The sequence below is a fragment of the Caretta caretta genome, chromosome 14 (assembly GCF_965140235.1).
Source record: "Caretta caretta isolate rCarCar2 chromosome 14, rCarCar1.hap1, whole genome shotgun sequence".
In the NCBI taxonomy this organism is placed as follows: domain Eukaryota; kingdom Metazoa; phylum Chordata; order Testudines; family Cheloniidae; genus Caretta; species Caretta caretta.
The window spans coordinates 46,581,918-46,603,863 of record NC_134219.1 but is presented as its reverse complement, the minus strand read 5'-3'; the positions used below and the strand labels follow the sequence as shown (position 1 = coordinate 46,603,863).

The 21,946-nt window shown below is 46.4% G+C and overlaps 1 protein-coding gene across 1 annotated transcript; it reads right to left on the bottom strand.

Annotated features, from left to right (window-relative positions):
• Positions 1 to 2,344: 2,344 nt before the first annotated feature.
• On the bottom strand, positions 2,345 to 16,017 carry LOC125621678 (killer cell lectin-like receptor subfamily F member 1). The gene is made up of 6 exons (XM_075119558.1): positions 15,878 to 16,017; positions 13,704 to 13,802; positions 8,781 to 8,951; positions 4,804 to 4,958; positions 4,057 to 4,169; positions 2,345 to 3,130 (listed from the first exon to the last, which is right to left on the bottom strand). The coding sequence occupies exons 1-6, from the start codon at positions 15,960 to 15,962 to the stop codon at positions 3,007 to 3,009; spliced, it is 747 nt and encodes a 248-aa protein (XP_074975659.1). The 5' UTR covers positions 15,963 to 16,017; the 3' UTR covers positions 2,345 to 3,006.
• Between the last annotated feature and the right edge of the window lie 5,929 nt (positions 16,018 to 21,946).

Here is a 21,946-nt window from a genome sequence, read left to right as displayed (position 1 = left end):
TATTTGGGGAGGCACAGCCTTCCCTACCCGGCCCTCCATATAGATTTAGAACCCCGATGTGGGCCTCAGGCCAAAAAGCTTGCCCACCCCTGCACTATATACTCGTTTGATTCCGAGGAGTAAGAAGTAGGTAACTAGCTTATTAGTATGCAAATGTTAGTTACTGTTCATATCCTTTATCTATAGTCCTACTCGTGTCTTTGCCTCACTGTATATTCATTTGTATTTCCATTAGTTGCCTCTTTGAAATTAAATAAAATTTAATCCTGTTGTTCACAATGGACTGGGGAGTTGTGAATAAAGCAGATTTCACGGTCACACTGACTCCACTTTGACTGCCTCTGCACCTTTGTTATTATCAAAATTGTACTGAACCATTTTTTGCCTTTGCTTAGGCTTCACCAGAAAAAATTCACCTTTAGGCAAGAGCTCAGACGTGACCGTTTTCAGCTCAAAAGGCACAAGGAAGAGTTCGGCAGGTAGTGAGCTAGAGGAGTCAGGGATATGCTCATGAACTCCGTCAACAAAAGTGAACTCTGCCCATTCCGCATGCCAGAATGAGAAGCCACTCCCAGGAGCTGGTGCACATGTTCAAAAGGTGACCATGCATGATCCTTGGACACCCTGGGTTTAGATAAAATATATTTTTCTATAAACTTGTTTTAAGTGATTACAAGTAATGAGGCATAAAAGTCAGAATTGGTTACAAAGCAAATAAGATAAACCGCATGCTAATACTTAACTCAACAAGCTAAATTAACTTAAAAGCAAAGCATTTCTCTCACCATAAACTTACAGCTGTCTGGCTGGATTGCTTCAGCCAGGACCTCCCACACAGTTCAGTGATGCTTCCTTTGTCTTTCAAACATTGTAGCTGCCATGAGTAGAGATGAGGGGAGAGAAGTAATTTGTGTTGTGTGTGTTCTCTATTTTTATACAATTCTCCCCTCTGTGAGGATTAGCTCCAGCTGGCATTCAGGCGACAGCCCGTCTGTTTACACAGGATGTCCAGCTGTTTCCGTTGCCAATATGTAAAGTTCTTGCTCACCCCATTCTTCCTGCCAAAGAATGGCCGCTTAACTAGCTGATAGTCCATGACAGTTCATTTGATTATGCTGATGCCTGCCTGGGGCACCAGTGTGTCTTTGTCTCTGAAGAACAGGTCTGGGCCTGATTGTCTAACTCTGGAATATGTCACAGCAATGTAATACAGTAGAATCTTATAAATTTACAAACAATGATACTGCAAATATTTTACCTGGACAATAATGTTCAGCAGATTATGAGTTCTCAAATGATACCTCACAAAAATTATCATTAGCTGGTAAAAAGGATGAGCAGTCTGTCCTACCCATTATTAAGCTGGCTGCACCAGATCAATAATCATCCTGTGACACTCTCAGAGTCCTGGAACAAAGCTGTATACTGTAGTCGTGGACATTCAGCGCTATGGACCTCCGCCATCTAAGTGTATTGTTGTTGTCAATGTCCCCCTGGAAAATCCACAGCCAAGCCAGCTTCCAGGTATTATTACGTATATTACTATAGACCCAGATACCCCAGTAAAGATATGGGTCCCATTATGCCAGGTGCTGTCCAGACATACAGTGAGACAGTCCCTGCCCCAGCTGAGATCAGGGCCCCGTTGTGCTGTGCTGCACAGACACACAGAGACACAACCACAAGTCCCATCCTCCTTCTGCATACAGCACCCACATATGAGCTTTCTAATTCCCAAAAGGTTAACATGCTTTGAGCTGTAGATAACACAGAGCTGTGTTGCAATTTGACTATTTTCTCATTTAATGCTAGTTTATGGCATTACATTTGTGAGAGCAGTGAAATCTGGTGGCTATGCAAGGTACTACAATGTGTAAAATGCAGTAAAATAAGTCTTTTTATTTGCTAATTTGCTGCTTTGTGGTGTAAAGGGCTTGGCAGTTTTAATTTTTTCTTTTTTTTTTGCTTTGTCTTAAATAGATCAGTAATATCAATTTTTGCAATTTTTTAAAAAGTTTTATTTGGTCAATATTTTTGAAATATAAGTTGGTTTGTTTGCGGGAGTTTTTGGTCAAAAATGACCTTTTCTCAGCATCAATATTTTTCATTAAAAATAATTTCTTTTTAAAATTTTCCCCCTATTTTTAGCAAATTTTCCCTTGAGCATTTGTTGTTTATTGCTTTCCTTTTGCAAACAATTTTTTTTAAAAATGTGAAATAATTAAATAAAAATCCACCATGTGCCTAAACTGCCAAAAACATTAAAATAGCCTTATTCTGAAAATGAAAGATTATAAAATGTTGATAATTTATTAAAAATGGGAAATGAAGAGAGGTGGTTAGAAATTACAAATGATTAAAAATTCACAAAAATATGAGAAACGCGTTGTGGTTAGCAACATTCTGATTTTTTCTTTTTTTGTCAGAAAATGCCAACTCCTCGAAACTGAAACTGTTCAAGAGCCATTGTCAGCTTTCATGAAACACCTGATTTGAAAAACATTGGGTTAAAAAGGTTTCAAGGTTGTCAAGGAGATGCTGAAGGAAGGATAGTCAGAAAAGCAGGAGAAGACCCAGGAGAGCTGAGGAGATGGCAGAGAGACCAGATCCAGGAGAACAAGGATGTGAAAGTGTCCCTCCCACTGAGCTAGGTGGAGAACAAGGGAATTAAAGTACCGGGCGTGAGAGGCAGAAAGCAGGAGAGGTGAAGGAGGAAGGGGTGGAGCCAGGGAATCGATGATGGTGGAAGGGGAGACAGTGAGAGGAAGAGGTGTGTTCTTGCTGGGCCAGAGTCAGTGGTGCAGTGTTCACGTCCATGAGATGCGCCTTTGGCCTTGGGCCTGCTTTGCACACGCATTTACCTGAGCTGAAGATACACATAGCTGGTTTGAGGATGCATGTACATGTCTCCACAGGCACATCCGGTCCTGGAAGTCTGGCCCGAAGACTGAAACCCAAGGCAGTGTACCGGTCTGTTACAGGAATGAGTGTCTCTAATGCCACTGTTTATAGCGGCATGGCTTCCTTCTGGCAAATCCATTTGAATTCAGCACTGCAGGTTTCAGAGTGAATCCGATTCCCTTTTATCACCCCGCAGCTGTTCACGTCAGCAGGACCCGTTACTGGGAACCTGTAAAACAGAGGAGAAAGGAAGTCAATGAGCCAAATTCAGACCCTCTGTAACTCTGCCGAAATCAATGGAGTTGATTACATCCGGGACAAATTTGTCCTTATGTGCTTAGATTAAATGAAAGGAACCTAAAGTAGTGGGGTCTTCATTCTAAGCCAAAGGGCAGTTTGAATTCTTTCATGAGCTCTGTGTAATCCATGCTCGCCCGGGGTCTCTCTTTGTGCCTGTCTAGTGGCTACACCACAGACAGAGGCTTATGAGGCTGCTGCTAGAGCTAAGCAAATCATTGACTTTTTTTCAGTTTGGGAGCTGACCTGAAAAATAAAATAAAAATAAAAAATTTGTTTGGTTCAAACCAAAACTGATTTTTGCCCCCTAGGTTTTTCTTTCTGGAATGAAAAACTGAACAGAGGAAAAAAATCATTACGAGTTGAAAAACAACCCTACATTAAATGAAACGAAGATAGATAGATATTATTCCTTGTTTTGTTTTGGGAACTTTTACATCTTTTCTTTTTAATACACATCGCTAAATTTTGAAACAAAGCATCATTTCGAAATGAAAAGTTGCAACACTACATTTCAAACAGTCAAGCAAACCATTTAAACATTTTTTGAGGGGGGGGAATTGACAGCCAAAACTATTGGCTAATTTGTGTTGACTTCACAACTAGTTTCATTGCCCCGAAAAATACCTTATTTTTTCCAGTGAATTTACTGGTCACTGACAAACATTCACCGTTGCAGTTGCTCGAGTCCCTGCGCTCACAGAGTTGGCCCTGGTGCCGAAGCAATCTTGCAGTTTGGTTTGTTTAGATGCACGGCTACATGTGCTCAAGGCCTAGGAATAGCTAAACCAGAGGGTGCCGTTACATATGCTTTTTTAAAAAAAAAAAAAAAAATAGCAACCACTGGGCAACACTCACAGAGTTTGGTCTAACATGGAGCTGTCCACCCAGGTCCAGTTCTTCCCTGGAGATGTAACCCGGAGCCCGAGCCAGACATGATATAGACCCCGTGTGATGTTCTCTATGAACGCCTGGGGGGTGAAGACAAAGGGTGAGTGCAACCTGCTAGAATTCTAGGATTCTTTGCTTCAGCCAGCAAACTTGACAGACTGTTCTCAAAACAGGCACTTAAGTATTTAGGCCCCATCTGCACTGGAAGTTCTTCTGTTGTTATGTCCCAGCATTTCTACCATCTGTGTAGCAGCACCGTGGGAGTGCTCATGTAAACGGGGCTCAGGGCTAGATGACACAAGTGTCTCCGGGAATTAGGAGCAGAAGTAACCGTGACAGTCACGTGGCACCCCATTGACTGGGACTGATGCTCCTAACTCCCTTTTGAGCTTCTGAAAATCACACCCAGAGGGTTAATATACCTCTCTACCTCCTGCCTTGCTGTTCCCCATGCTTGGATCCTGATGAGGAAGGAGCATCCATCAGCTTGAGACAGGAGGAGGAATAAGTGGAGGCAGGGGGATAGATGGGGTTGGGGCGCTCCCGGTTCTCCAATCCCCCCGTTGATGGGGAGCAAAGCATGTGGGAGCTACGCCGGCTGTAATGCTGCATTAGCATCCTCAGGAAGAAATCCCCTTCACCTCTGGCACATCTGGGACCATGTAACCAGTGACCCACTCCAGCAGAAGTCTAGCCCCCTCTGTTTTACTTTACCATCTCCTCCCCATCCTGGATCACTAGCTTTCGAGAGCTCTTCGCTGAGCAGTCAGCATGGCTCTCGTTCCAGGTTTTGCTGTCTTTGGAAAACCAGTAACACTTTCCCCTGTGCGACAGCCAGTCCATGGGGCAGAGTTTGCAGCTGGAGCCGTCTGGAGAGAGATGTGGCGAGACAGAGCATTAATGATTGTTAGCCCCAGGGAACATGCTTACAACAGCTCAGAGAGGGTACAAATCCCACTGAGTTAGGCACTATCAGTGATCCCATCCAGAGACTTTCTCAATATTTAACAATGAGAGCTGGTCAGAACATTTTCCTCAAAACCCTTTTTCAGTACAAAAGCTGTTTCAACAAAATGTTCTCATGAAACCGTGTCAATTTCGAGACATATTCTCACAGAAAAAGAAGTTCCAGAAAAACAAGTTTTTTTTATTGTGGAAAATGTTCCGTTCCGAACATTTCAAAATTTCACTTTGAAGTTCATTTTATGGATTCTTATTTTTATACGATTGGTATCATTCTTTACATTGTTTCATGCCATGTTATAATAAGTTGAAAGAGTCTGTGATTTAATTTTATAATTCCTTAAGGGCAGCTGCTACTTTGTGCTGATCAAAAACAATGTTGATAAACTGCAGAGGGTTCAGAGAAGAGCCACGAGAATGATCTAAGGATTAGAAAACCTTTTGCACAGTGATAGACTCAAAGAGTTAGAGCTACTTAGCTTAACAAAGAGAAGGTTAAGGGGTGACTCGATCACAGTCTGTAATTATCTATGTGGGAAACAAATATTTCATAATAGACTACTAGCAGAGAAGTATAACGTGATCCAATGACTGGAAGTTGAAGCTAGACAAATTCAGATTAGAAATAAGGTGTAAATTTTTACCAGTGAAGGTAATTAACCATTGGAACCATTTACCAAGGGTCGTGGTGGATTCTCCATCACTGACAATTTTAAAATCAAGATGGGATCTTTTTCTGAAATATCTGCTCTAGGAATTATTTTAGGCAGTTCTCTGGCCTGTCATACCGGGGCTCAGACTAGCTCAGGGGTTCTCAAACTTCATTGCACTGCGACCCTCTTCTGACAACAAATATTACTACACGACCTCAAGAGGGGGGACCGAAGCCTGAGCCCTTCCCAGCCTCACCGCTCCGGGAGGGGGACTAAAGCCAAAACCTGAGACCCATCACCCAGGGCTGAAATCCTCAGGCTTCAGCCCCGGGTGGTGGGGCTTGGGTTTGGGCTTTAGCCTTGGGCACCAGCAAATCTACCACCAGCCCTGGTAACTCCATTACAATGGGGTCGTGATCACTTCAGGGTTCTGACCCCCAGTTTGAGAACTGCTGGACTAGATGATAACAGTGGTCCCTTCTGGCCTTGAAATCTACGAATCTATGCTTGAAACATCTGATTGCCTTTTCTTTTCTAGATCAACCGGTCTCTGGTTTGCGTTGTAATGAAGCAGTCTGGCACTTTGTGTCAAACTCTTTTCATTGCATGGCAAAGAGGAGACACTTTGATCTCACTGGCAAACTGGTTCACTGTTTAATTATGACACAAAGTGGAACAGTTTCAACAGGAGAGATTTCCCCTACAAGACTCAACAGCCCAGGGTTTGGGGCACTCAGCTGGGAGAGCTGGGTGCAATCCCCAGTTCCAGATCAGGCAGCATTCAAACCTGGGTTTCCCACCTCCTGGCAGAGGGCTGTAAGTGGGCGTAAGAGAGACGCGCTACCAGCCAAAATCCTGTAGCAACCCCAGCTGTCCTTTATGCTACACACCTACAGGGTTAAGTGGCAGCTGGGAGTGGGTGTTGAGGATCTCAGCAGTATCGAAATGTTGGACTTAGTCTCCTCGATGGCAGTTAATCATCTAAGTCCCTTTGTGGATCTAGCCCTAGGGTCCTCACTCAGCGTTACGCCCGTCACTATCGCTGCACCCTCGACCGTCACCCAGAACCACCCGGGCATTCCCAGCCCCAGGCATCAGCCACAACTAGCCCGACACGCTCAGCCTCAGCCATACCCGGCTGCCTCCGCGCTGCCCCTGATCTCCACTCCTCTCGCAGGCCGGAGCAAAACCCGAAGGACGCCCTCAGCCCCGACAAAGCAGATCCGCTTGGTTCCCAAACCAGGGGCAGTGTAACAGGCAGACGTGCTGCTCTGTTGTTGCAAGAGAGCGTCTGAGGTCACTGCTCAGGTTTCTGTGTGAGGGTTGGGGGAAGCCGGGATGCCTCGTGCTTTCTGGTAGCCGCTGGAGGTGGGAGTGAAGGCCTCAGAGACCACTGGAGTGTGTTTCTGACAGTGCTGTAGGCAACATGACTGTGCCTTTGGGTGGATGGATACTGGTACCCTGATGAAATCTTTACGATCACTAAATACAGTCTTTCTTGGAATTCATTATACTAGTATCATAGAACAACCTGTCCTGCTCACTAGAGCTGGGGAGGGGGGGAATTTCAGTAAATAGTAAATTTGCCAAATTATGCATTTTTTTTGCACTCAGGCTGTTCACAATTTTGGATTGAATTCTTCCACCAATCGTTTTGGCCCCCTACGTTGTTTGTTTTCCGGAAAAAGACAAAATGGTTCATTTCAGCCATATCAAAATGTGTCATTTCGACCTCTCATTTTGAAACAGTATTTCAACTTCCAGTTTGGCTATTATAAAAATAAATACATTTTAAAAGGGCAAAATACCCCTGAAAAATGAAAAAAAAAAAATAAGTGTTAGGTTGACAAAATGAAGCTTTTTTCATTTTTTTCCAATACATTGAAAATCTTCCAAAAAACTCAGTTTTGGTTTGAACTGTTGTTTATTTTTTCTCCCTCCTGCCCCCATTAGCCTTTAGTTTTCTTGGTTCAGCCCCTGAAACGAAAAATCAATTATTCGCTCAGCAATCCTGCTCACCCTGAGAATTGCCCTAACTGACCCCTAGAGGTCACTGTGCCCCACAATCCCCACTGAGAGGCGTTCGACCTGCCGTGCTAGGTGGCCAGCAAACATTGTCCAAGTTAGATCACAAAAGTATTTGCTTGTCGGTCCGTTGCCAGCACTTCCCACCTTCTCCTGACCCCTCCAGACAAGGAATTCAGGCACCCAGTGTCTGCCCTACCTCCGGCCACTGCTGGCACTGGGGAGACTTGGAAAGAAATTTCCTTCCTCTGAGCCCACTTGGATGGGGCAGGTCGGAAATGGCCGTGTCTCCTACCCCTGGCCAGTGCTCTCTCTGATGGCCTGGCCTCACTGGGATCTGGTGCCAGATGCTAATATCCATGCTTCTGCTCCACCTCCCGCCTCCCTCCCGTTGCTGGGGAAGGGGAAAGATGCCCCAGGCTCATCTTCTCCTGGTCTGAGGTTGGCGGAAGGAGACTCTCTCTCAGCAGCACCACTTCTCACAGACTCATAGAAATGTCGGGCTGGACGGGACCCTGAGAGGTCATAAAGTCCAGTCTCCTGCGCTGAGCATGACCAAGTAAACCTAGATCATCCCTGGCAGGTGTTTGTCCAGCCTGATCTTAAACACCTCCAGTGACGGGTATTCCACAACCTCCCTAGGAAGCCTGTTCCAGAGCGTAACTCCCCTCAGAGTTAGAAAGTTTTTCCTAATATCTAACCTGAATCTCCCTTGCTGCCGATGAAGCCCATTGCGTCTCATCCTGCCTTCAGTGGCCACAGAGAACAATTGATCCCCGTCGTCTTTATAACAGCCCTTGACGTATTTGTTATCCTTGGGGGAAAGATGGGAGAAGATCCCCTTCTTGCCTCCCCCATCCACAGTGCCCCCCCTCTGGCCTCGCTGAGTGAGAGAAAATCTCCATGGCCCCCTGAGAACTGGGATGGGAGGAGGAAAGAGGCTAGCAGGCTGGCCTGCCTGTCGCCTGCCTCCTTCCAACAGGCCCCTCTCTACCTGCACGGTGCATGGAACATGCCAAAGGGCTCAGAGCCACAGCGAGTCGCGCTTACCTGCTGAGGGGCTCTGGGCTGAGTGACACAGACCCTGCTTCAGGCGAGACACCAAGTCCTCCAGGCTCCTGTTGCATTCTGTGCCAGGGGAGTTTCTCTGAGCGACATTGCTGCTCTCGGGGACCGATGAGACGGCGCCCGTGTCCGTCTGCGGGGAGCGGCCCTGGAAAACTTCCAAGCAACAGCCAGGTGAGCGGTCGCTCCTGTTGCTGTTATGGCTGCAGGAGCTTGGGTTGTGCACTTTAACCGTCCCGGATGTACGAGCTCCCAGGGGCCCCTGGAGTCCCAGGGCTTTCCCGAGGTCCCTTGTGCTGCACAGCAGCTGCCCCTAAAGAGGGCTAATGGCCAGGGCACCCATCCAGACCATGCAGTCCTAGGTGAGCGGCTTGGACTATGGGGGTTTCCCCAGGGCTGAGGCAGGAACAAGGAACAGGGTGAGAGTGCAAGAGACAAAGAGGATATCTGCTTCTTGGTGACCGGCACTGGGGCTTCTGCCAGGGGGCATTGCGAGGGAGCACTTTATGACCAGGAACCAAGATATCTATCTATCTATCCCCACGCACACCCTATCTAATCTATCTATCTATCTATCTATCTATCTATCTATCCCCACGCACACCCTATCTATCTATCTATCTATCTATCTATCTATCTATCTATCTATCTATCCCCACACACACCCTATCTAATCTATCTATCTATCTATCTATCTATCCCCACGCACACCCTATCTATCTATCTATCTATCTATCTATCTATCTATCTATCTATCTATCTATCTATCTATCTATCTATCTATCTATCTATCTATCTATCTATCCCCACGCACACCCTATCTATCTATCTATCTATCTATCTATCTATCTATCTATCCCCACGCACACCCTATCTATCTATCTATCTATCTATCTATCTATCTATCTATCCCCACGCACACCCTTCCTATCTATCTATCTATCTATCTATCTATCTATCTATCTATCTATCTATCTATCTATCCCCACGCACACCCTATCTAATCTATCTATCTATCCCCACGCACACCCTATCTATCTATCTATCTATCTATCTATCTATCTATCTATCTATCTATCTATCTATCCCCACGCACACCCTATCTATCTATCTATCTATCTATCTATCTATCTATCTATCTATCTATCTATCTATCTATCCCCACGCACACCCTATCTAATCTATCTATCTATCTATCTATCTATCCCCACGCACACCCTATCTAATCTATCTATCTATCTATCTATCTATCCCCACGCACACCCTATCTATCTATCTATCTATCTATCTATCTATCTATCTATCTATCCCCACGCACACTCTATCTATCTATCTATCTATCCCCACGCACACCCTATCTAATCTATCTATCTATCTATCTATCTATCTATCCCCACTCACACCCTATCTAATCTATCTATCTATCTATCTATCTATCTATCTATCTATCTATCTATCCCCACGCACACCCTATCTATCTATCTATCTATCTATCTATCTATCTATCTATCTATCTATCTATCTATCTATCCCCACGCACACCCTATCTATCTATCTATCTATCTATCCCCACGCACACCCTTCCTATCTATCTATCTATCTATCTATCTATCTATCTATCTATCTATCTATCTATCTATCCCCACGCACACCCTATCTAATCTATCTATCTATCTATCTATCTATCCCCACGCACACCCTATCTATCTATCTATCTATCTATCTATCTATCTATCTATCTATCTATCTATCCCCACGCACACCCTATCTATCTATCTATCTATCTATCTATCTATCTATCTATCTATCTATCCCCACGCACACCCTATCTATCTATCTATCTATCTATCTATCTATCTATCTATCTATCTATCTATCTATCTATCCCCACGCACACCCTATCTAATCTATCTATCTATCTATCTATCTATCCCCATGCACACCCTATCTATCTATCTATCTATCTATCTATCTATCTATCTATCTATCTATCTATCTATCCCCACGCACACCCTATCTAATCTATCTATCTATCTATCTATCTATCTATCTATCTATCCCCACGCACACCCTATCTATCTATCTATCTATCTATCTATCTATCTATCTATCTATCTATCCCCACGCACACCCTATCTATCTATCTATCTATCTATCTATCTATCTATCTATCTATCTATCCCCACGCACACCCTATCTAATCTATCTATCTATCTATCTATCTATCTATCTATCCCCACGCACACCCTATCTAATCTATCTATCTATCTATCTATCTATCTATCTATCTATCCCCACGCACACCCTATCTAATCTATCTATCTATCTATCTATCTATCTATCTATCTATCTATCTATCCCCACGCACACCCTTCCTATCTATCTATCTATCTATCCCCACGCACACCCTATCTATCTATCTATCTATCTATCTATCTATCTATCTATCTATCTATCTATCCCCACGCACACCCTATCTAATCTATCTATCTATCTATCTATCCCCACGCACACCCTATCTATCTATCTATCTATCTATCTATCTATCTATCTATCTATCTATCTATCCCCACTCACACCCTATCTAATCTATCTATCTATCTATCTATCTATCTATCCCCATGCACACCCTATCTATCTATCTATCTATCTATCTATCTATCTATCTATCTATCTATCCCCACGCACACCCTATCTATCTATCTATCTATCTATCTATCTATCTATCTATCTATCTATCTATCTATCTATCTATCTATCTATCTATCCCCACGCACACCCTTCCTATCTATCTATCTAGTAAATAAACAAATTGCACTAGGAAATATCCTGGGATCTGCATTACCAATCTCTCCTCCAGACAGACCTGTCAGACCCTGAAATCTGCCAGCACCCCGCAAAGGGGTAAGGAATTGGAATGATCATCACGATTTAGGGATCTGAACAGTGAGAATGTGATGACATGAAAAATCACCAAGGAGCGTCTGTTGACCCTGGTAGGGACAGAGGTGACGGAGTGTGGCAGGAAGGAAGGAAGAGCTTTGTTCATGATGAATATTCTAATCCATTGCATGTTTTCCTTCATATCGTGATGTTGAAAGTTCTCTTCCAGGGGGTGTTTGACCCAAAGACAATCAGTGGCCTAATGAAAGCCAGTGGGAGCCAAGCAACCTCCTTCAGGCTCAACAAAAGGAGCAATTAAGCCCCCTTATATGGCAGAGACAGCTGCAGGCAGCAGAGGTTACCACCCACTGCAACAGGCCACGTGGGAAATCAGAGCTAAGCCAGGTGGGCGGAGAGGTTTCCTGGTTGGAAACGCAGGGGCTAAGTTATCAGTTGTAGCCTCCATAGGCGCCGACTCCATGGGTGCTCCATGGTTGGAGCACCCTCGGGGAAAAATTGGTGGGTGCTCTGCCCCCCCACCTCACCTCAGCTCCACCTCTGCCTCCTCTCCTGAGTACGCTGTGTCCCCACTTCTCTTCCCAGCGCTAGCTGCTGCAAAACAGCTGTTTTGTGGCATAACAAGCTCTGGAAGGGAGGGGGGAGGAGCAGGAATGTAGCACACTAAGGGGAGGAGGCCGGGAAGAGGTGGGGCCAGAGCGGGGATTTTGGGGAAGGAGTTGGAATAGGGGCAGGGAAGGGGCGGAGTTGGGGCAGGGACTTTGCGGAAGGGGTTGGAATGGGGGCGGGGCAAGGGTGGGGGCAGGCCCGTGGGCAGAGGGGGGTCAGGCAACCACCGGTGCCAGCAGAAGTCGGCGCCTATGGTAGCCTCTATGTGTTGGAGATTGGGGGGAAGCCAAGGAGAAGCAGTTGTGAGCATGACCCCTGAGAGGAATCACAGGGACAGGAATTCTTGGGCACAGAGCTCAGTGGAGAGGCAGGCTTGGGGATTTCTGAGCAAGGAGACTTCCTGCTGCTGTTTGTTTCTCCTGTGATTAGAGAAACAGGACTTTATGCACATTTTTTGTAAATAAACAAGATGACACGAGAACAGACCTGACTCATACTGATTTCTCCTAACAGCAACAGCCCTGCAAGGCCATGAACAGCAATAAACCATTCGAATCAAAGGGGCAACAATATCTGACAAAGATCAAATTTCCCCCCAACTGGATGACCTGAGTTTCAGGAACCAAGCTCAGTCTGGACCTTGTTCTTATAGCACTTTGCCCAGGCTGTGATGAAGCGTCCAGTCATCTACTGACAAGTGGAGCAAAACCTCAAGGGCACCATGCCGGGACAGGAGAATTGGGGCTACATTGCTGAAGAGTTAATCAGCAAACGGATTCTCCGTTTCCAACATTTAGAAATTTGTTTCCATTCTGAATTGGAATGAAAAGTTGAAATTTTGACAAAACTTCCCGCAAAATGGAAACTCTAAAAAAAAGCTCCGTTCAGAAACAGTTGTTTCGATAATGTCAAAAGGTTTCACCGTGGTAAGGTAAAAAGGCATTTCGTTATGACAAGTCAAAACATTTTCATATCGTATTCAATATGATGTTAAACGTGTAACATTTGGAGATATAAATATATCATTAACATTTAGCTTTTTATGGACTATAAATGTAGAAACAAAATGAATCAAAATGGGAAAGTCAAAACGAAACATTTTACCTTATCGGAATGAAACATTTTGAGCTTACTGAAACCAAATAAGTCAAACTGAAACATGTTTACCTCATCAAAACAAAACATTTCAACATTATTGAAACCCAAGGAGGAAATTTAAAGATTTGTTTGGATCGTTTCCTGGTGACAATTTTATTGACACTGACGCATTCCCCCAAAACTCGTTCAATTCTGATGCACCTGCATTTCCCAATGGAAAGCCGATCCAGTGAAAATTTCCCAGCCAGCCTCTGTCACAAGGGACCTGTTCCAATGGATAGCAGGCCATGAGCTACTCACCCTGCATGCCCAGTGCAATTACCGCTGTAGCCAGGATCACGTCGCCAGCCAAAGCAATCCACAGAACGAACCCGTGCCAGTGTGAAAATCCCCGGAGATCTGTGAGATGCAATATTTAGTGAAGCACTTTCTGTAGCTACTTAAACAAAGAGGCATATGTGCTTATCTGGCTTTCTGTCTCTCTGGCCACTCGGGGAGATGTCTACACTGCAAACAAAAACACGCAGTGCCAAATCTCAGAGCCTGGATCAATTGCTTTGGGCTCATGGGGCTTGGGCTGTGGGATCAAAAATAGCAGTGTAGACGCTCTGGCTGGATCCCAGGCTCTGAGACCCTCACAGGATTTCAGAGCCTGGGGTCCAGTCCAAACCTGGATGTCTACACTGCAATTTTTAGACCTGCAGCCCGAATCCGTTGGTCTGGACACTCAATGCCATGGGTATTTCTTTGCAGTGTAGACATACTCCTGACATTAAAGGCAATATGCTGCTAGAGCCAGTTGTAAAGCCGTCAGACAGGAATATGCTATTCTTAGGAGCCCCACCATTGACCAGCTGGCCAGAGTGCTCGACTGGTATTTCCAGAGCAATGTGAAACTACTGGAAAAGTGGGTCAGATTTCAGCAGGGGTTTTAATCTTCCTGTCCCCACCGCAGTCCTGTCCAGTCAGCCCAGGAGAAAAGCCGCCAGCACCAGAGTGATTTGGGGCTATCTACCAAACAGACATATAATCCATTGCAGTTCATGGGCCAGATCTGAATTGTATCTAAACATACTGCTCCTGACTCGTGCTCAGCATTCCTGCTCGTTGGCTTAGTCCATGCTTTCAGTGCTGGGCCACGAAGCAGAACCCTTCAGCATCTGTTCAGACTCCTCATGTCCTTCTCTTCGCTATGTGCTGACGCGACTTGCCATCACTGGTGATGCTGAACATAACAACTTGGCTCAGAGGTGAGAGCTGCTCTGGCAAGGAGGATAGGTACTCCTCGGGCTGAGCCTCCCACACAGTCATCGGGCTAACTTTGTTGTGAGTTGTTGTCAGTTTCTGGTGGTGTGAACCCTGATGGAAATTCTGCTGCGGGAACAGGAGGCAGCCGCACAAAACATCCTCCCCCACTGGTGCGAAGGGGTGAATGCACACACACACACTCAGAGACACACGGGCACACACAGGCAACGGGCTTAGCTGGCAGGGAGAGAGACACTTTAGAATTCCCTGCCCCAACAGTGATGAATTTGGCCCACTGCCCTACGATTAACACGCTCTGGATTTTCGTTGAGCCTTTGAGCTGGGAGAACTAAACAGTTTCTAAATCCAGTGACGTTTCACTTGCTAGTAAAAGGGAAGAGAGTCATTTCTCGGCAGCCGGTTCAGATGTGAACGCATCTAATGGCAGCCACTGGGATAACCTCACTTTGTCCTTCTGGTCCTTCCACCCTTCTACACAACTTCCATCCATCCCAGCCCCTGTCGGACTCCCTAGCTAGTTTTATTTGCAGCCCCAAAGCCTGTCTCTGCCGCGCTCGCCCTGCATCACCTTGCGCTGGCTCCTGATTCAGATCTCAGTTGCACTCACTGAATTCAGAACAAGAAGTGAAAGCAGAACCTGGGCCTGAGTCCGAGGACTGCAGTGGGGTCACCGGGTTTACACTGGGCTCACCGACATCAGGAACTTGGCTCCTCCCTCCAAATCCAATAAGCAAATTCTGCTCACTGAGTCTCCCAGGGTGTTTGTGCTCAATTGCCACCCTGAACTTGCCCCTTCCTTCTTTTCTCACTCCCAGCTAAACCAGCCAGAGGTCCATGGGAGTCAGCAGGCCTGATCCCCAGCTGGTGTATCAATATAACTTACTGAAATCCCCCAGAAGACGTATAAAAGCTATTACATTTTACTGCCTTGGCATGTGAGTGGAAATGATGTTCCCAGCTGCAAAGAGTCCAGTAATGTTTGTACACTCATGTGGCTATAAAGAGAAACCAAGTGTTCTGTGTTATGCCAAAGAATGGCAGATACCAGGAGAAGCTTTTCCTATGGCAATGAGCAGCGCCTGGCAGCTAGAAAATTGCCCTCTGAACTCTGCCGGCTAAACTTTAATAAACGCAAAACGCATGTGTGGAAAGCAGAATCCCGAACTTAGGACAAATAGGGGGAGAATAAAATCAAATACACTTACCATGGTGCTTAGGGGGAGAGGGTTGGCTGGTGGGGGATGTGTCTTCCAGAACATTTATATCAGCGTAGATAATTTCCTCAGTCATGGTCCAGGCAGCAAAAGAAGGCAGCACCCAGCAAGGGATGCTGTGTGGAAGGGCAGCCGCTGAGATATACGTGCACACCAAGGCGAGCGATGCCTCCAAAATCAAGAAGTAGCATCTGTCAGAGGCTGGTGGATTTCCTTCCTATCTCTGCGCTGGGGATTTCCTTCATGAGCAGGTCTCACATCTTTACCCAAGAGCAACTGACACCAGAGGCAGAGGCAATATTAGCACCTCCGGGTTGCTAACAGAAAGCCGTCCAGTTGGGCAGCGAGCCCCGGCACGAGAAATTCTGCCTTCAAAATGGCCGTGACAATAAAGTGTTCAAAGATTCAGTGGCGGTTTCCTGCTGGGCTTGGCCATCTTGAATCCAGACATGTTGCCCTTTCTTCCCCAACGGGTTTGGGATGGCCAGGCCCATGCATTGATGCTCCCGTGTCTACCCAGCTGGTGCGTTCGAGGGACGCTGGGCGTGAATCCCCCTTCGCAGGGGCGGCTGCTCTGCTGTAGCGAGGTGAACTTGAGCGTGAGTCACAGCCATGTAGAACCAGGTGTTAAGTCACCGGGTTCCCACAAGGAGCGGGGGCTGAGTTTTGAGGGGTCCTTCTCACCTTTATACGCCCCCGAGGGCCCTGCAGCCGTCCCCGCTCATGTCAGCATCGTGACGACTGACTCGATGGCCACCCAAAAACAGCAGGGGTGGAAGTTCAAGTTAAGTTTCCGTTGCACCCAACTCAGCCACTGCTCTGCTGACGCTGGGCCAAAGTGTGGCTTGGAAGCGAAGAGGCCAACGCCTGGGCCCGTCCTGTGGAGAGAACGATTGTTATTTCATCTTTTCCCCAAGCCCCTGGCACTTGGCGCTCCCCAGAAACAAGCTTTGCCCCTGCCTGCCAGCGCTGGCCACGTACGCTCGGCTGTGAGACACCGAGCGAGGGTCGCCCACGGGCCCAGGCGAGAGGAAGGATGAGGGTAACACTAACAGGTTCCCACAGTTGCTCAGTATATGTGTGAAGGTCGTTGCTTATGCAGCTGACAGCCCAGTGAGCAATTAGGAGGGCTTAGAATGAGGCAACCTGGTGATGGGGTTTGGCCACCATGCCCCAGGCATAAGGGAGAAGATATATTCGGGGCCACTCCCCTCCCTGCCAACTCAGTGGTCCCAAAGGCAGTCAGCTGTGGGAGCTGCTTATGTTCACAGCTACAGGCCTCGGCAAACCCCTTCTCTCAGCTATTGGACCTGCCTGCACCCACCTGCTGCTGGAGACCCCTCCACGGCTTTCGGGGAGAGGGGAGCATGGACGAAATGAGCAAGAAAAGACAAAAAGGGAGGAAAGGCAGGAAGGAGAGAGAGCAAAGATGACTCCAGACTCCTTGATGAGTCGCAGTTCCCTTTCCAGCCTGCAGGGGAGCCCCAGTTTGGGACAAGCGTGCTTGGGAAGGGGATGCCCCAGAATTGGGAGTGTCCCGGAACAAGAAGGACTCTGGGGCGCAGGGCAAGCTCATTAATCCCTGCAGACCGCATTCACCCCACAGAGGTAGGTAACTCCCTGGGAAAGAAAACTACGTGCAGAACATTAATGGTGTTACCAGCTCTCCCAGTGGCAGGACTGGACTGAGGTGCCTTGGCAGAAATGTGGGTGAGATGACCGAAGGCTGAGACATCGGGGGGCCTGTGCATTGGGATTGATGGGCGCGGCAAAGTGACATTTGTACGGGAGAAGCTGGCATCTGCCAACTCCCCAGGCTTGGCTCTAATCAGCCGCTAAGTGAATTCACTCACATGAACATTTTAAGAATAAAATGCAGATTCTTTCAGAGGCAGCCCTGCCAGTCACTGGCCAACAGGAACTGTGGCATCAGCAGCCCAGATTCTTTCTCTTATCAGCCAGAACTCATTCTGCTTTCCATGGGAGGAAGGGCGCTGATCCACGACTCAAGGGATCGAGGTACCCACCTCTGCCACAGGCTCTCTTTCTGCCCTTGGGTGAGACACTTAAAGTGGGCTGTTTCCCTTTAAGAACATAAGAACGGCCATACTGGGTCAGACCAAAGGGCCATCTAGCCCACTATCCTGTCTGCCGACAGTGGCCAATGCCAGGTGCCCCAGAGGGAATGAACAGAACAGGGAATCCTCAAGTGATCCATCCCGTCACCCATGTCCAGCTTCTGGCAAACAGAGGCTAGGGACACCATCCCTGCCCATTGATGGGCCTATCCTCCATGAACTTATCTAGTTCTTTTTTGAGCTTGTTATAGTCTTGGCCTTCACAACATCCTCTGGCAAGGAGTTCCATGGGTTGACTTTGGCAGCATTAGAAAAACCCCCGCCAAGCTTTGTGCCTCAGTTTCCCTTCTGTAGACTGGTCCTCCTGTTGAGAGAAAGTGTGGCCTGGTGGCTACTGGAGAGGGACTCAGGAGGCCTCAGTTCTGCCAGCTGGGTGACCTTGGGCGCCACTCTGTGACTCAGTTTCCCCATCTGTAAAATGGGGATAATAACACTGGCATTCCTTTGCGAAGAGCTTGGTGCTCTATGGATGAAAAGTGCTAGCTAGGAGCGAGGGATTATTATCAGTCTATGTGAGAGGCTTAGATCGTACAGTGAGAAGGGACTGAGTCTGTTCTTGTGCCTTCAGCCTGGCAATGTGCTTCCATACTAGTCATTTCCCTAGCGCTAAAAGCAGGCAGGATTTTTAGAACAGACTCAACTAGTCTGCTTCAAGGCCTGTTTCTATGCAGGTATTGGTCAGTGAGAGCTGCGGTCTGGCTGGAAATTACCTTACCACACACACTGCAACAACAGCGATTGACCCCGGCTAACCCACAAATGACCTTATGGGCTTGGTTTTTTCCCTATACTCTGTGCACCATCCTTCCACTTGCAATAGGTGAGGAAAGATGTCGTCTCTCAGATCTAGCTTGTGATGGCAGCCCCCTGACTTGCACCCTCTTGATATGTGGACCTGCCTCAGAACGTTGTTACTCTGTGTCCGCGCGCGACAGCAGCCCCTCGGGGTGAAGACCGTTGCTGGGAAATGGTTTTCTTTCTCCTCTGTGGAAATGTCAGGTTGGTGAAAAAAATCAACCCCCAAAATATTTAAGAGTCCCAAATGTCGCCGCAGTGCCGCATGAGACCTGTAGTTCCCCATAATTCATAGATTTCAAAGCCAGAAGGGACCACTGTGATCCGCTATACCTCTGGTATAGCAAACACCATAGACCTTCCCCAAAATCATTTTGATCTGAACCAGAGCAGGTCTTTTAGGACTAGTCTACACTAGAAGTGCTACAGTGGGGCAGCTGTATGTATCCTGACAGGAGAGAGCTCTCCCGTTGGCATAACAAAACCACCTCTGCGAGAGTCGGTGGGAGAAGCGCTGTCATACACTGGCTCTTAGGTTGGCGTAATTTATGTTGTTCGGGGACGGGGGCGGGGAGGTGGCTTATTCCCAGCCCTGAGCAACATAAATAATACCTACATAACCTGTAGTGTAGACAAGCCCTTAGAAAACGTCCAATCTTGATTTAAAAATTGCTAGTGATGGAGAATCCACCACAGCCCTTGGTAAGTTGTTCCAATGATTAATTACACTCGCTGTTAAATATCTTGCACCTTATTTCCAGCCTGAATTTATCTAGCTTCAACTTCCAACCACTGGGTCTTGTTAGATCTTTTTGCCTGCAAGATTGAAAAGCCCATTATCAAATATTTTTCCCCAGGTAGATACTCACAACCTTCTATTTGTTAAGCTAAATAGATTGAACTCCTTGAATCTATCACTATAATGATATGACCCAGTTGCAACTATGTGGACGAATCCAGACAATCACTGTGCTGTCCAATGAACTCACACAGGAAAATGTTAAAAAACAAAAACACCCCATCACCTGTGGATGAACACTTTTCACAGAGTGATCACTCCATATCTGACCTCTCAGTGCTCCTCCTCAAAGGAATCCTGCACAAAACCTTCCAAAAAAACGAGCCTGGAAGCTTAAATTCATTACTCTGCTAGGCTATGTCTACACTACCGCAGTAAGTTGACCTAAGTTATGCCACTCCAACTATGTGAATAAGGTAGCTGGAGTTGACGTAGCTTAGGTTGACTTACTGTGGTGTCTACACCGCACTGGGTCGACAGGAGACACTCTCCCGTTTACTTACCTTACTCTTCTCATTCATGGGGGAGTACTGGGGTCGATTGTAGAGCGATCTGTGGTTGATTTGGCAGGTCTTCATTAGACCTGCTAAATCAACCCCCAGTGCATCGATCACTGGAGCGTCGATCCGAATGTAGTGTAGACATAGCCTAGAAACTAAAAATCCTGGACTGAACAGAGACACTGGATTTATGGCTTATTACAAAAATTGGTAACCCACTAACCCCGTAACTGCCTTTTTTGTCCTGTGACTGCAGAGGTGTTAATGGGCCATTCCACCTTGAATAGTCCCTTTCAATATATGCTAACTAGTTATGCTACTTATGGACAACAGAATGGCAGCTGAAATTCAATGTTGATAAATGCAAAGTAATGCCCATTGGGAAACATAATCTCAACCCCACATAAGAAATGATGGGGTCTAAATTAGCGGTTACCACTAAAGAAAGAGATCTTGAAGTCATTGTGGCTAGTTCTCTGAAAAGATCCACTCAATGTGCAGCGGCAGTCAAAAAAGCGAACAGAATGTTGGGAATCATTAGGAAAGAGAATAAGACAGAAAATATCATATTGCCTCTATATAAATCCATGGTACGCCCACATCTTGAATACTGCTTGCAGATTTGGTTGCTCCATCTCCAAAAAGTCATATTGGAACTGGAAAAGGTTTAGAAAAGGGCAACAAAAATTATTAGGGGTATGGAACAGCTTCCATATGAGGAGAGATTAATAAGACTGGGACTTTTCAGTTTGGAAAAGAGACGACTAAGAGAGGATATGATAGAGGTCTATAAAATCATGACTGGTGGAGAAAGTAAATAAGGAAGTTTTATATACTCCTTCTCATAACACAAGAACTAGGGGTCACCAAATTAAATTAATAGGGAGCAGGCTTAAAACAAAGAAAAGAAAGTATTTCTTCACACAATGCACAGTCAACCTGTGGAACTCCTTGCCAGAGGATGTTATAAAGACCAAGACCATAACAGGGTTTAAAAAGGAACTAGATAAATTCATGGAGGATAGGTTCATCAATGGCTATTAGCCAGGATGGGCAGGGAGGCAAAACCATGCTCTGAAGTGTCGCTAGCTTATTTTTGCCCAAAGCTGGGAATGGGCGACAGGGGATGGATCACTTGATGATTCCCTGTTCTGTTCATTCCCTCTGAAGCACCTGGCATTGGACAGTGTCAGAAGACAGGACACTGGGCTAGATGGATCTTTGGTTTGACCTAGTATGGCGGCTCTTATGTTCTTAATCTGTTGCACCCTGCATTTTGCTATGACACTGGGAGAACCTTTCCTAGCCCTGAAGAAGAACTCAGGGTGCCTCAAAAGCTTGTCTCTCCCCCCCCAGCAGAATTTGTTCCAATAAAAAAATACCAGCTCACCCACGTTGTCTCTCTATCACTCTCCGGCAGGTTTTCTAATCCTTTAATCATTCTTGTGGCCCTCCTCTGACCCCTCTGCAAGGTATCAACGCCCTTCGTGAATTGTGGGCACCAGCACCGGACACAGGAGTCCAGTAGCAACGGCACCAGGGCCGAATCCAGAGGTAAAACCATTTTCTATTCCTACTCACGATTCCCCTGTTCACACATCCAGACATCACAGTGTCGCACTGGGAGCTCGTGTTCAGCTGATTATCCACCGAGACCCCCCCCAGGACTTTTTCAGAGTCCCAAGATAGAGCCCCCAGCCTATCAGCAAGGCCTGATTTCTTTCCTCCTACATGGATAGACGTACATTTTTGAAGCATTATCATTAAGGGACTGAGCTGCAGGTTGGAGTAGGAAATTCCCTTTGATCAATAAGCCCTGTGGTATGTG

Excerpts from the sequence above, each read along its gene's own strand:
- LOC125621678 (XM_075119558.1), bottom strand. The coding sequence starts at position 15,962 with ATGACTGAGGAAATTATCTACGCTGATATAAATGTTCTGGAAGACACA. Across the intron at positions 8,952-13,703 it reads AATTGCACTGGGCATGCAGG|TTTTCCAGGGCCGCTCCCCG; the intron begins GTGAGTAGCTCA and ends GTTGCTTGGAAG. Across the intron at positions 4,959-8,780 it reads AGCCCAGAGCCCCTCAGCAG|ACGGCTCCAGCTGCAAACTC; the intron begins GTAAGCGCGACT and ends ATCTCTCTCCAG.